General features: G+C 43.6%; 1 protein-coding gene across 1 annotated transcript in view; it reads left to right on the plus strand.

The window, feature by feature from the left end:
• Positions 1-14,573, plus strand: part of cacna1ba (calcium channel, voltage-dependent, N type, alpha 1B subunit, a) — a 173,609-nt gene that overhangs the window by 51,024 nt on the left and 108,012 nt on the right. The window contains exons 4-6 of the mRNA XM_029717478.1: positions 8,973-9,064; positions 9,322-9,474; positions 9,670-9,857. Of these exons, the coding sequence (XP_029573338.1) occupies positions 8,973-9,064; positions 9,322-9,474; positions 9,670-9,857 (433 nt within the window). The remainder of the gene's footprint in view (positions 1-8,972; positions 9,065-9,321; positions 9,475-9,669; positions 9,858-14,573) is intronic.

Genomic DNA, 14,573 nt, shown 5'->3' on the forward strand with positions numbered 1-14,573 from the left:
CCATGTTGTACCTCTTACAGCAGCTTAGTGGAGCTTCTATATTCATAGTGAAGAAAGACATCTGCCACGGTGTACCTCTTACAGCAGCTTAGTGGAGCTTCTATATTCATAGTGAAGAAAGACATCTGCCACGTTGTATCTCTTACAGCAGCTTAGTGGAGCTTCTATATTCATAGTGAAGAAAGACATCTGCCACGGTGTACCTCTTACAGCAGCTTAGTGGAGCTTCTATATTCATAGTGAAGAAAGACATCTGCCACGGTGTACCTCTTACAGCAGCTTAGTGGAGCTTCTATATTCATAGTGAAGAAAGACATCTGCCACGGTGTACCTCTTACAGCAGCTTAGTGGAGCTTCTATATTCATAGTGAAGAAAGACATCTGCCACGGTGTACCTCTTACAGCAGCTTAGTGGAGCTTCTATATTCATAGTGAAGAAAGACATCTGCCACGTTGTACCTCTTACAACAGCTTAGTGGAGCTTCTATATTCATAGTGAAGAAAGACATCTGCCACGTTGTATCTCTTACAGCAGCTTAGTGGAGCTTCTATATTCATAGTGAAGAAAGACATCTGCCATGTTGTACCTCTTACAGCAGCTTAGTGGAGCTTCTATATTCATAGTGAAGAAAGACATCTGCCATGTTGTACCTCTTACAGCAGCTTAGTGGAGCTTCTATATTCATAGTGAAGAAAGACATCTGCCACGGTGTACCTCTTACAGCAGCTTAGTGGAGCTTCTATATTCATAGTGAAGAAAGACATCTGCCATGTTGTACCTCTTACAGCAGCTTAGTGGAGCTTCTATATTCATAGTGAAGAAAGACATCTGCCATGTTGTACCTCTTACAGCAGCTTAGTGGAGCTTCTATATTCATAGTGAAGAAAGACATCTGCCATGTTGTACCTCTTACAGCAGCTTAGTGGAGCTTCTATATTCATAGTGAAGAAAGACATCTGCCATGTTGTACCTCTTACAGCAGCTTAGTGGAGCTTCTATATTCATAGTGAAGAAAGACATCTGCCATGTTGTACCTCTTACAGCAGCTTAGTGGAGCTTCTATATTCATAGTGAAGAAAGACATCTGCCATGTTGTACCTCTTACAGCAGCTTAGTGGAGCTTCTATATTCATAGTGAAGAAAGACATCTGCCACGGTGTACCTCTTACAGCAGCTTAGTGGAGCTTCTATATTCATAGTGAAGAAAGACATCTGCCACGTTGTATCTCTTACAGCAGCTTAGTGGAGCTTCTATATTCATAGTGAAGAAAGACATCTGCCACGGTGTACCTCTTACAGCAGCTTAGTGGAGCTTCTATATTCATAGTGAAGAAAGACATCTGCCACGGTGTACCTCTTACAGCAGCTTAGTGGAGCTTCTATATTCATAGTGAAGAAAGACATCTGCCACGGTGTACCTCTTACAGCAGCTTAGTGGAGCTTCTATATTCATAGTGAAGAAAGACATCTGCCACGGTGTACCTCTTACAGCAGCTTAGTGGAGCTTCTATATTCATAGTGAAGAAAGACATCTGCCACGTTGTACCTCTTACAACAGCTTAGTGGAGCTTCTATATTCATAGTGAAGAAAGACATCTGCCACGTTGTATCTCTTACAGCAGCTTAGTGGAGCTTCTATATTCATAGTGAAGAAAGACATCTGCCATGTTGTACCTCTTACAGCAGCTTAGTGGAGCTTCTATATTCATAGTGAAGAAAGACATCTGCCATGTTGTACCTCTTACAGCAGCTTAGTGGAGCTTCTATATTCATAGTGAAGAAAGACATCTGCCACGGTGTACCTCTTACAGCAGCTTAGTGGAGCTTCTATATTCATAGTGAAGAAAGACATCTGCCATGTTGTACCTCTTACAGCAGCTTAGTGGAGCTTCTATATTCATAGTGAAGAAAGACATCTGCCATGTTGTACCTCTTACAGCAGCTTAGTGGAGCTTCTATATTCATAGTGAAGAAAGACATCTGCCACGGTGAACCTCTTACAGCAGCTTAGTGGAGCTTCTATATTCATAGTGAAGAAAGACATCTGCCACGGTGTACCTCTTACAGCAGCTTAGTGGAGCTTCTATATTCATAGTGAAGAAAGACATCTGCCATGTTGTACCTCTTACAGCAGCTTAGTGGAGCTTCTATATTCATAGTGAAGAAAGACATCTGCCAGGCTGTACCTCTTACAACAGCTTAGTGGAGCTTCTATATTCATAGTGAAGAAAGACATCTGCCACGTTGTATCTCTTACAGCAGCTTAGTGGAGCTTCTATATTCATAGTGAAGAAAGACATCTGCCAGGCTGTACCTCTTACAGCAGCTTAGTGGAGCTTCTATATTCATAGTGAAGAAAGACATCTGCCACGGTGTACCTCTTACAGCAGCTTAGTGGAGCTTCTATATTCATAGTGAAGAAAGACATCTGCCACGGTGTACCTCTTACAGCAGCTTAGTGGAGCTTCTATATTCATAGTGAAGAAAGACATCTGCCACGGTGTACCTCTTACAGCAGCTTAGTGGAGCTTCTATATTCATAGTGAAGAAAGACATCTGCCACGTTGTACCTCTTACAACAGCTTAGTGGAGCTTCTATATTCATAGTGAAGAAAGACATCTGCCACGTTGTATCTCTTACAGCAGCTTAGTGGAGCTTCTATATTCATAGTGAAGAAAGACATCTGCCATGTTGTACCTCTTACAGCAGCTTAGTGGAGCTTCTATATTCATAGTGAAGAAAGACATCTGCCATGTTGTACCTCTTACAGCAGCTTAGTGGAGCTTCTATATTCATAGTGAAGAAAGACATCTGCCACGGTGTACCTCTTACAGCAGCTTAGTGGAGCTTCTATATTCATAGTGAAGAAAGACATCTGCCATGTTGTACCTCTTACAGCAGCTTAGTGGAGCTTCTATATTCATAGTGAAGAAAGACATCTGCCATGTTGTACCTCTTACAGCAGCTTAGTGGAGCTTCTATATTCATAGTGAAGAAAGACATCTGCCATGTTGTACCTCTTACAGCAGCTTAGTGGAGCTTCTATATTCATAGTGAAGAAAGACATCTGCCACGGTGAACCTCTTACAGCAGCTTAGTGGAGCTTCTATATTCATAGTGAAGAAAGACATCTGCCACGGTGTACCTCTTACAGCAGCTTAGTGGAGCTTCTATATTCATAGTGAAGAAAGACATCTGCCATGTTGTACCTCTTACAGCAGCTTAGTGGAGCTTCTATATTCATAGTGAAGAAAGACATCTGCCAGGCTGTACCTCTTACAACAGCTTAGTGGAGCTTCTATATTCATAGTGAAGAAAGACATCTGCCACGTTGTATCTCTTACAGCAGCTTAGTGGAGCTTCTATATTCATAGTGAAGAAAGACATCTGCCAGGCTGTACCTCTTACAGCAGCTTAGTGGAGCTTCTATATTCATAGTGAAGAAAGACATCTGCCACGGTGTACCTCTTACAGCAGCTTAGTGGAGCTTCTATATTCATAGTGAAGAAAGACATCTGCCATGTTGTACCTCTTACAGCAGCTTAGTGGAGCTTCTATATTCATAGTGAAGAAAGACATCTGCCACGGTGTACCTCTTACAGCAGCTTAGTGGAGCTTCTATATTCATAGTGAAGAAAGACATCTGCCATGTTGTACCTCTTACAGCAGCTTAGTGGAGCTTCTATATTCATAGTGAAGAAAGACATCTGCCATGTTGTACCTCTTACAGCAGCTTAGTGGAGCTTCTATATTCATAGTGAAGAAAGACATCTGCCATGTTGTATCTCTTACAGCAGCTTAGTGGAGGCCTATACTTAAGGGACTAGTGTTTCATAGTCTCCCTTACTCTGCAATGCTGGGGCAACAAATTAATGCTGTCTTTGGCTGGCGCTGTGTTTTCACTGCCCTCACTGTGCCCCCTTTGTCTGCTCTATCTGCTGGCAGGCGTAAGTACAGATAGAGAGATGGCAGAAAGAGTCTCTGACCCGCTTGAAGAAAGCCCCCTGAGAGCAGCCAAGTGTAGGCCTCTCACTGCACTGTGTCCTCTGACCCATGCTGGCCACTTTGAATATGGGGAAACACACACACACCTGCTTTGTTCTCTCTGGTGGCTGAAGCAGTGACACAGCCAGAACTTAAACCCCAGTGATATCAGAGTCAGATAGGTCCTGGTTGGTTTGGTGTTGAACTTTTTTCATTCATTGTCATCTCAAACCTGTTTTTGGAATGTTAAAGCAATATATTGTAAAGCTACAATATACGCCCTGAAAATGAGGCCATACCAGGGACCACGGTGTTGGTCATACCAGTGTGTTGCCTCATGTTGGGATTGGTTCAGTTGGGAGCATGTACCAGGTCCTGAGGCTTTCTGTCTTTTCTATAGTGGCAGGCAGGCAAACAGGGAGGGAGGCAGGCAGGCAGAAAAGCAAAGTGCTCTGATGAGAGGAGAGGGAGTCTTGGGAGGCTGATTTCACTGAAGACAAGTGATCTATATTTCAGGATGCCAGCTGCAGTCTGGAACATTAGAATAGCAAGGCAGATCATGCTAGGAGACGGGGTGATCTCACTGGGAGAAGCCATAAGCAAGAGATGATGGCCATCTCCTCTCCAGCCTTACCATATATTTTCTAGAGTCTGATACGTACTAGTTGATGTGGGGAAAATGAGATTCACTTCATTTCCTAATTCTTTCCTTTGTAATGAAGGTAATCCCAGCTGGGAGTGTTTTAGTAGGCTGTGATTAATTCACATCCAGGGGAAAGGGAAGGAAATGTCAGTTTTAATGGAAAGAACCAAAACAATTCTAGGTTTCACCGCCCTGCAGTGAAACTATACTGGCAGAGACCCCACTCCTACTTTCCATATGTTAACCTATTTTCTGGGGGTATCACATCCTTGTTGCATACAGTAGAGTCCTAAAGTGGCACACATTTTATAGTAATCACAAAGCAAGGTAAATTATTCTGGTTACTATGAAGTATACTTCATGATCATATTATTCTAAAAACAGTCTGTGTTTTAGCTAACGCTGAAACCTTTCTTTAGCCATTAGTAATTGGATTCACTAGCAGCTACACCAACATCTCTATGTCCTCCCTCATGCTTTCTGCTGTCCCCTCCCTCATGCGTTCTGCTGTCCCCTCCCTCATGCGTTCTGCTGTCCCCTCCGTCATGCTTTCTGCTGTCCCCTCCGTCATGCTTTCTGCTGTCCCCTCCGTCATGCGTTCTGCTGTCCCCTCCATCATGCTTTCTGCTGTCCCCTCCCTCATGCTTTCTGCTGTCCCCTCCCTCATGCGTTCTGCTGTCCCCTCCGTCATGCTTTCTGCTGTCCCCTCCCTCATGCTTTCTGCTGTCCCCTCCCTCATGCGTTCTGCTGTCCCCTCCGTCATGCTTTCTGCTGTCCCCTCCCTCATGCTTTCTGCTGTCCCCTCCCTCATGCTTTCTGCTGTCCCCTCCCTCATGCGTTCTGCTGTCCCCTCCGTCATGCTTTCTGCTGTCCCCTCCGTCATGCTTTCTGCTGTCCCCTCCCTCATGCGTTCTGCTGTCCCCTCCGTCATGCTTTCTGCTGTCCCCTCCGTCATGCTTTCTGCTGTCCCCTCCCTCATGCTTTCTGCTGTCCCCTCCCTCATGCTTTCTGCTGTCCCCTCCCTCATGCTTTCTGCTGTCCCCTCCCTCATGCGTTCTGCTGTCCCCTCCCTCATGCGTTCTGCTGTCCCCTCCGTCATGCTTTCTGCTGTCCCCTCCCTCATGCGTTCTGCTGTCCCCTCCGTCATGCTTTCTGCTGTCCCCTCCCTCATGCTTTCTGCTGTCCCCTCCCTCATGCGTTCTGCTGTCCCCTCCGTCATGCTTTCTGCTGTCCCCTCCCTCATGCTTTCTGCTGTCCCCTCCCTCATGCTTTCTGCTGTCCCCTCCATCATGCGTTCTGCTGTCCCCTCCGTCATGCTTTCTGCTGTCCCCTCCCTCATGCTTTCTGCTGTCCCCTCCGTCATGCTTTCTGCTGTCCCCTCCCTCATGCTTTCTGCTGTCCCCTCCCTCATGCTTTCTGCTGTCCCCTCCCTCATGCTTTCTGCTGTCCCCTCCCTCATGCTTTCTGCTGTCCCCTCCCTCATGCTTTCTGCTGTCCACTCCCTCATGCTTTCTGCTGTCCCCTCCGTCATGCTTTCTGCTGCCCCCTCCGTCATGCTTTCTGCTGCCCCCTCCGTCATGCTTTCTGCTGTCCCCTCCCTCATGCGTTCTGCTGTCCCCTCCGTCATGCGTTCTGCTGTCCCCTCCGTCATGCTTTCTGCTGTCCCCTCCCTCATGCTTTCTGCTGTCCCCTCCGTCATGCTTTCTGCTGTCCCCTCCCTCATGCTTTCTGCTGTCCCCTCCCTCATGCTTTCTGCTGTCCCCACCCTCATGCTTTCTGCTGTCCCCTCCCTCATGCTTTCTGCTGTCCCCTCCCTCATGCTTTCTGCTGTCCACTCCCTCATGCTTTCTGCTGTCCCCTCCGTCATGCTTTCTGCTGTCCCCTCCGTCATGCTTTCTGCTGCCCCCTCCGTCATGCTTTCTGCTGTCCCCTCCCTCATGCTTTCTGCTGCCCCCCCGTCATGCGTTCTGCTGTCCCCTCCGTCATGCTTTCTGCTGTCCCCTCCCTCATGCTTTCTGCTGCCCCCCCGTCATGCGTTCTGCTGTCCCCTCCTTCATGCTTTCTGCTGCCCCCCGTCATGCTTTCTGCTGCCCCTCCGTCATGCTTTCTGCTGCCCCCTCCCTCATGCTTTCTGCTGTCCCCCCCCCATGCTTTCTGCTGCCCCCTCCCTCAGATTGGAGAGGCTGAGCAATGGAGCTATTCCCCTGGAGCTATTCCCCTCTCCTCCCTCCCCTCCTCTCTCTTTCATCTCTCCTCTCTCCCATCCTCTCATCCGTGTGACTGTGAGAGTGCAGTCAGATCCTCTTACGATGGGGGTGAGGTTTTAGGCAGAAGTGTCTTGATTATGCAGTCAGACCCTCAGGAGAATGAGGAAATGGTTCTTCATCTGAAATCTAAAGGGAAAGTGAGGATCTGAATTAGTTAATTCTAGTGAGCTGCTACACAGCAAATTTGCGGGTGTTCAAATCTCAGTGTTGATTATAGTGGTTAACCCCAGTAGGATTGAAATTGACACCCCCTGCAGTTAATAAATGAAGTGTTATTTGAATCACAGTGGAATCAACACCGTGTGGTGGTGTTACTTGACTGTATTGAGTTAATTTCCATTAACTCTCTCAAAGTGAAAAATACATGGGAGGGGCCTCTATATTTCCCAGCATGCTTTGTGGAAGGTTGCTTTTTAGAATAGTTTGTTTTTGGCCATATATCCAAGTTTCTGCATGCACATGGATTAATTGATCTTACACTACACAAAGATAAATAACATACATTTCTGTAAACTAATCCCATCTGTAAGTGGTAGGACTTATTTATTGAGATGGTTGTTCCAGTTTAGATGGTTTAGGTAGTGTCATCTATCAATCTTCCCTACCTTAGCAGTAATTCTAACCTTAGTTGCAGGGGATTTAAAGCTCCAATTGTTGGCTATCCGAACTCTGGCTGGATGCAAATAGGAATTATATAACACTTTGCGAGCCAGCATAATGTGATTTGCCAATCTGGCCTGCAAACCAGGAGTTTCAGACAAACTGTGTTAGGGTAAAACTGGGATGTCGAAGTATGGTATTGTGAAAAAAAAGCGATATATTGTCATATATAATACATTTTTTATAATAAAACATTCACTTAGGTACTCACTTGGAGAAGGCAACAGGACTGAAAGCCATGGAATGCAACAATCATGTCTCTGTCACTAGCAAACTCAGTCATGGGCGGTACTGGTACCTCTAAAATTCACTCGAAAGGCACTCTGGGAAATAAATATGCAAATAAGGCTTTACACCATACAGTGTTAAAACAACACCTCAAACCTAGTTACTATAACACTACAGATGTTGATTCCTTAACACTGAGAAAGTGTTAACAGCATCAGCTCTAAACATTTTTTATTTATTTAAGTCAGCATTTGCAGCGTCCTTGGTGTTAGGGTCCCAACACTCTCGGGGTGTTAGTTTATTAACACTTTGAAAAGTGTTAGTTTAACACTATTTTGAGAGTCACATATTTATAAGAAAATGTCAAATGTAACACTGTGGGTGTAAAAATTCAATTAGCAAATTTGCTGTGTATTCACTCTCTGTGTCAAGGCCCCCTCTGCATATCAACATCCATGTGAAATCATTCATACTCTCCACACTGTCTCTCTCTCCCGGTAGATGCTTCAGATGGTGTAGTAATGTATTCTAAACCACCCCGCTGATACTCTATTACACATAAGTGTCTGACACAAAGCGCATGATAGCCCCTGTAGTATTAGGTAATACAATACATAGGCCGTCTTTTTCAGAGACATTTAAGCAATAAGGCACGGGAGGGTGTGGTATATGGCCAATATACCACGGCTAAGGGCTGTTCTTATGCACAACGCATTACGGAGTCCCTGGATATAGCCATTAGCCGTGGTATATTGGCCATATACCACAAACCCCCAAGGTGCTTAATTGCTATTATAAACTGGTTACCAATGTAATTAGAGCAGTAAAAATAAATGTTTTGTCATACTCATGGGATTATATCTGATATACCATGGGTGTCAGCCGATCTGCATTCATGGCTGAAACCACCCAGTTTATAATTAGACTTATATCACATACAAGTCCTTCATGAATGCTGGAGAAATTCAACATTGGCGTGAAATGCTAGATAATGGTAGTACAAATACACAAGGAATCATTCCTCATTGTTTTCAGGAATGTAATGTTTGGAGATGGGAATGAATGTTATATTGAAGCGCTTGAATTTCCTCAATCGTTCATAATGTAAATGATATATTGTATGTTAATCATGGATAGTGGTACAGATTGTAGTATCGTCAGTCTGATTGTCTGTTTGATTGTGACCAGGATGCTGGCTACAGTGGGAGCAGACTTTGACTTGAGAACTCTGAGGGCAGTACGGGTCCTGAGGCCACTGAAACTGGTGTCTGGAATCCCTAGTAAGTACAATGACTTTGGAATCACTGGAAAAAGGAGAAACAATGTTCTGTTTGGATATGTACATTTTTGAAGTTTGTCATTTAAGCGTTAAAACATGTATTTATGTATTTCATTTTTGTTCATGTCATCATATATCATTCTGATAACCAGAAATGTTAAATAAAGGAACTTAAAGGGCCATTTGGGGTCTCTCCTGTGATGTGTGTTAAAACTACAACATGAGAGTAAAGTGAGAATGTTGTCGTCTCTCTCTCAGGTCTTCAGGTAGTTCTAAAGTCCATCATGAAAGCCATGGTGCCTCTGCTGCAGATTGGCATGCTGCTCTTCTTCGCTATACTCATGTTCGCAATCATCGGCCTGGACTTTTACATGGGCAAGTTCCACCGGACCTGCTTCAGGACTGATACAGGTATGCACAATGCACATCGCTATGAAATCTTAGTCACCTGTGTTTTGTGTAACTGCTATAACTTGCATATGTAGAGTTGATATAAATGATGTATTGAGCTACAGCCTATAGTTCTGGGAGCTACTGTAAGCATGTTCGTCTGTGTTTGCATGTTTGCGCACAGAACTTACCTTGTTGCGTTTGTGTGTGTCTCAGGTGAGCAGGCAGCAGAGTTCCCCTGTGGTATGGAGGCTCCAGCGAGGACCTGTGAAAATGGAACTGTGTGTCAGGAATACTGGATCGGTCCCAACTACGGCATTACCAACTTTGACAACATCCTCTTTGCTATTCTGACCGTCTTCCAGTGCATCACCATGGAGGGATGGGTGGACATCCTCTATAACGTGAGTTCACCCTACTGCATTTTTTTAATGTGATATCACACAAAAATGCAGATTTTTAGTCTCAAGTGTGAGGAGGGATTAAGGCTGTGGCGGTCATGAAATTTTGTCAGCTGGTGATTGTCAAGCAAATAACTGCCGGTCTCACGGTAATTGACCGTTAATTAACATAAACACATTTCGCCTCCTAGCTTTCACGCATAGCCTTCAAGCCACTGATGCAGACCTTTGGAACATCTACAATTTAAGAAGTCTAATAAATCCATTTAATATAGCCTACACCATCACAATAAATCCATTGTTTATTTTAGACAGCTCTAAAGAAATATGATATGAAGAAAATGTAGTCTATTTCAGAAGAATATAGAAATATGATATGAAGAAAATGTGGTCTATTTCAGAAGAAGTATACGCTGAGTTGTCCTTATGTTAGGCCCTGATCTGGTATGCCATATGGCTGTGGGCTACACCAGTTCATTTAGCAGACAGGATTTGCTTAAAATTCCGTGGCATTATTTTATATTATTTTATAGTATGAAGAATACAATTGAACATAGCTGAATAAAATAGAAAGGATATTTTCTCCAAACAATTTCTGAGGGGGTGCGCACATGCAGCTATTCTGCTTAATTTAGAGTTATTTATGCAACTTTAGTTATGATACAAAAGTTGGGCTATGTGTTTAGAATTGTAATACATTCTAAGGCTGCATGATTCGACTAATGATGATTTGAAAAAAGTTGCATGAAACGCATGAGCTCTGGTTTGTTTTTTGTGCAGGCTGCACACACTTCATCAGTCTCTCATTCGCAATTTGACAAGCACTAGATAATGCCTCGAATTTCCCGGCAGCATCCCCCTTGTGTGGCCGTAATGCCCCCTAAAAAAATCCATGCCTTTTTGCGGCCAGTGGCCGTTGTGTCCTTGAGCTGAATATAATAATTATAATTCCCTTCTCCCGTCTACGTGCTCCGAAACACCTCACAGTCACATGGCTTTCTCAGATATCTCAATTCTTATTAACCATTGCCTGTCATGTGATCGGGTCTTTCTCACAGGCATCCTTCTCACAGGCATCTCAGCTCAGATGTAGGCTATAAGTGAAGACAGACACATTGGAGACGCAACGGTGTGCCTAATCAAATTCCGAGGCGCATATTGAAGATGTTAGAAGAACTGATGAGTCAGCCAACAAGATGAGTAGGCCAAACAAACAGCAAAGCACTATCTTAGGTCAATATACTTCCCCCCATAGTACAAAAGTTGACCTATTCTATTGGTCAACTTGTCCTTCTGTGCGAGAAATAAGTATTCCAAACATAGTCTGGGACAGTTGTGGGATTCGCTAAATATCAAACTAATGCAACCACTCGCATCAAAAAATATTTTAAAAGCCATGAGGCTGGTGCAACAGATCAGAATGTTTAGCCTAAAATGTTGATAAACTATTAGGCTATTTCTTCACATTATAAGTGCAGCAATGCACACACGGCAGTAAACTGTAAGCGCAAATGTTCCAAAATGCAATCAGAGGGAAAACGCCATTCTCAAAAATGACCGCAAATGCGATTATGCATGTAATGCTTTATTATAAAGGTGTATTTTTCTGGTGAAAATGTTCTTCCCCAATCTTGAAACTCACGCACTGCCTATGTATGCCAGTTAGGCTCTACACCGGGGCGGCAGGTAGCCTAGTGGTTAGAGTGTTGGGCCAGTAACCGGAAGGTTGCTGCATCTAATTATTTTGTCATTACATATACTAAATAATGTGTGAAATTAGTTTTGATTTAGAATAGACAATTTTCATGCACCTGTCTCAGAGCAGGGGAGAAACATGTAATATATGCACTTAAATAGCAAATGTTCATGCCAGCCAGGTAGCCTGTACTCCTGTTGTAAAGCGAAGCAATGTGCTTAATATTAGGAAAGTTGAGAAATAAATATAGTAGGCCTAGCCTATAGAAAGCTGATGGGATCTTTGTCTTTTTAATAAACTGTTTTCTAATGCAATTGCATAGCCTATAGAAATGTTGCGCACCATGAGCTCATGTGCTCTCAAGAAGTTTTTGATTTGATCACTTTTCCATGTTATTCACTATAGAATGCAATGGACCTTTTTTGTGGAAACTTTTGGAGCGAAAAAAACCAGTGAGAAAAATTGTGAGAAGATTTGATCTTGAATAGTGACATGTAAACTGGTTGTTGTGTGCATGGATGGTTGTCCCAGGTTGGTAGTACAGTCCCAGTGCACCCTGGAGGCATTATTAGACAGAGACGGAGTCTGCTGGATATGGAAGGATGAGTCACAGGGCCGATTCATGTTAGAGACAGACTCATGGTTTACTCCTGGTCTTCAACAAATCCCAGCCTGTGACAATTGCATAAGAGTCACATTTAGATAATGAAAACGGATATGATTGTGTAACAGTATGAAATGTTTAATAGCTCGAGTGAGAAGACATTGTGTTTATTCTCGGCAACCTGTGGAGCCTTTCCTAGGAATGGGAATGGATTACTCAATAGCTGATTTGCTGCTGAAAGCTGTAAAGTTGGGACAGGGAGATGGTGTCTTCTTCCCGGATGTCAAATAACTGTTTCCCCAACATTTCCAGTCGGGACTCTTTCTCCTAAGGTTTGTGCCATGCTTTACCAACCAGGATAGGCTGTCAGACTACTATTTTGCAATGAGACTTTCTGTGGGTGTTTTTAGGATACTGTTGTGTTCAGAATTGATTCATTTATACCCCACTCTTGGTAGGATTTTCTACAGCATTTTTAAACAATACTTGCTGAGCTCCGATAGTTGACATTAGCTGATAGGAGCATGTTGTGTGAATACAGTAGTCTCTATGTTAAACCATGCACATGCACCCTGTGGTCTATATCAGTGGTTCCCAAACCTTTTCACTCAGCCCACTTTCCCCCCTGCGTGTCACGTCTGTTTGTATTTTCCATGGGGTGGAGAGAAAATGTTGCAGTTTTAATATACACATTTAGTCAAGTTTTATGTGTGTTCATGTGATATCTGAGTCAAACATTACAAGAAAATCAATGGGTTAAAAAACCTAGCTAAAAATCATTAGCTGACATGGGCTAGTTGATCTGGACATTTCTGACAAGTTATGAATAGCTCTCTAAGGTATACAATGGCTGACATGACAAGAGGAAAACTGATGATGCTCTACCCAATTTATAAATTGCTCCTTGTGCATTCTACTATTACAACTTTCAAGAGTAAGTTGAAAGCCTGACTGAGTGGAGGGGGGGTCTCCACGCCCCCCCTTCCGACCCCACAATTTTGGAACCACTGGTCTATATTAAGGAGGCTGCTTCAGAAACAGCCAGGGATGGACACATGTGGTGTCTCATTCCCAGCTTCATGCCCGCTCTACTGCCACGCCTGATGGGGAGCAGCATATGCCAGTCTTCTGGCGCCTGCCGCTTCACTCTGCTATGCCTCTCTCTTCCCTGGTGCTAAGCAACACGGTGCCATTCTGCTGCCCCGACGCTGGCAGGGGGAGGAGTCTTCCAGCTGAGGAGGGATCTATATCTTTCCAGCTCTCTCTCCCCTGAAATAGAGGGAGGGGAGACATGCTCAGAATGCTGAAAGGGACCAACTGTGTGACTTCATGATGGTTTATCTGAAATCACATTCCTCTGCCTGCTCTTACTCTAATTCGCTTGAAGTGTCCTACTTCAAGTTGATCCACTTTTTATTGATTCAGTAGCAGGTCTCATTATTCGACACTGCTTATCAAGTTTGCTGAATAGATCTGATCCTTGGTTCACTCCGTAATAGTACAGATTACCATCTCAGCGTTCAATATTGTGGGGCATATTTTCCACCTTTTCTCCATCAGCATTAGACACTGGCCGTGTCTGAATAGCCATACTTAAACTGCATACTATGTACTCATCGTCGCATACACAGCCAGAGCGCAGTAGCGGCTCCTGACTGGCTGAGTAGGTGGGGAGGGCAGAGTGCAGGTGGATTTTTCCAAATTCACCAGACATGCATGGCAGTAACCAGACTGATAATATCTCATTTCCAATTCTATTAATTTAGCTAAACTCTGAATAGAATAGGAATGGAGTTGTAAGCCGATTCGGGCTGGTTATAGGCAAACTATCACATTCAACCTATACCATAGCCAACTGTATCTACTGTTTTCTAGATGGGCTATATGGGACTGAAGACTGAAACAGATAACAAATATTTATCAGTGAAACCAAAGTGCTGTAACACATATTAATTAAATCAAATAGAATAGTACACACACCAAAACTTTACAAATGTTCAAATCAAAAGGCTATTGTACGGAAAAACATGGACAGTTGTGTGCATCACAAAGTCAGAACCGCTGGACAGAAACATAATAAAGCATTGATCATTGGGAAAGAGATCAGAATGACTGCTAAGGCTTGATCCTTAAATTAAATAGGTAGCCTAGCCTACAAAACTAAAACTTAAACAATCTATATGTTCAAATCAAAAGGCCTAAATAACATAACATCATTAAAGCAGCAACATTCTGAGTCCCCAGTCCTGACACATTCAGAAGTAAAAAGATGGTTAAGTATTTAGTTTAAAAGACTTCTGTCTTCTGTTTTCATAAGCTTAGCTATTCGACATCTTCCCAATTAAGTATTCCTAGTTTTGTTGTTTTGCTACTTGAAATGAACTAGGGCCTATCACTTGCAGCGCATCTCTTCCAATGC

Source organism: Salmo trutta, chromosome 27 (genome assembly GCF_901001165.1).
Source record: "Salmo trutta chromosome 27, fSalTru1.1, whole genome shotgun sequence".
Taxonomy (NCBI): Eukaryota; Metazoa; Chordata; class Actinopteri; order Salmoniformes; family Salmonidae; genus Salmo; species Salmo trutta.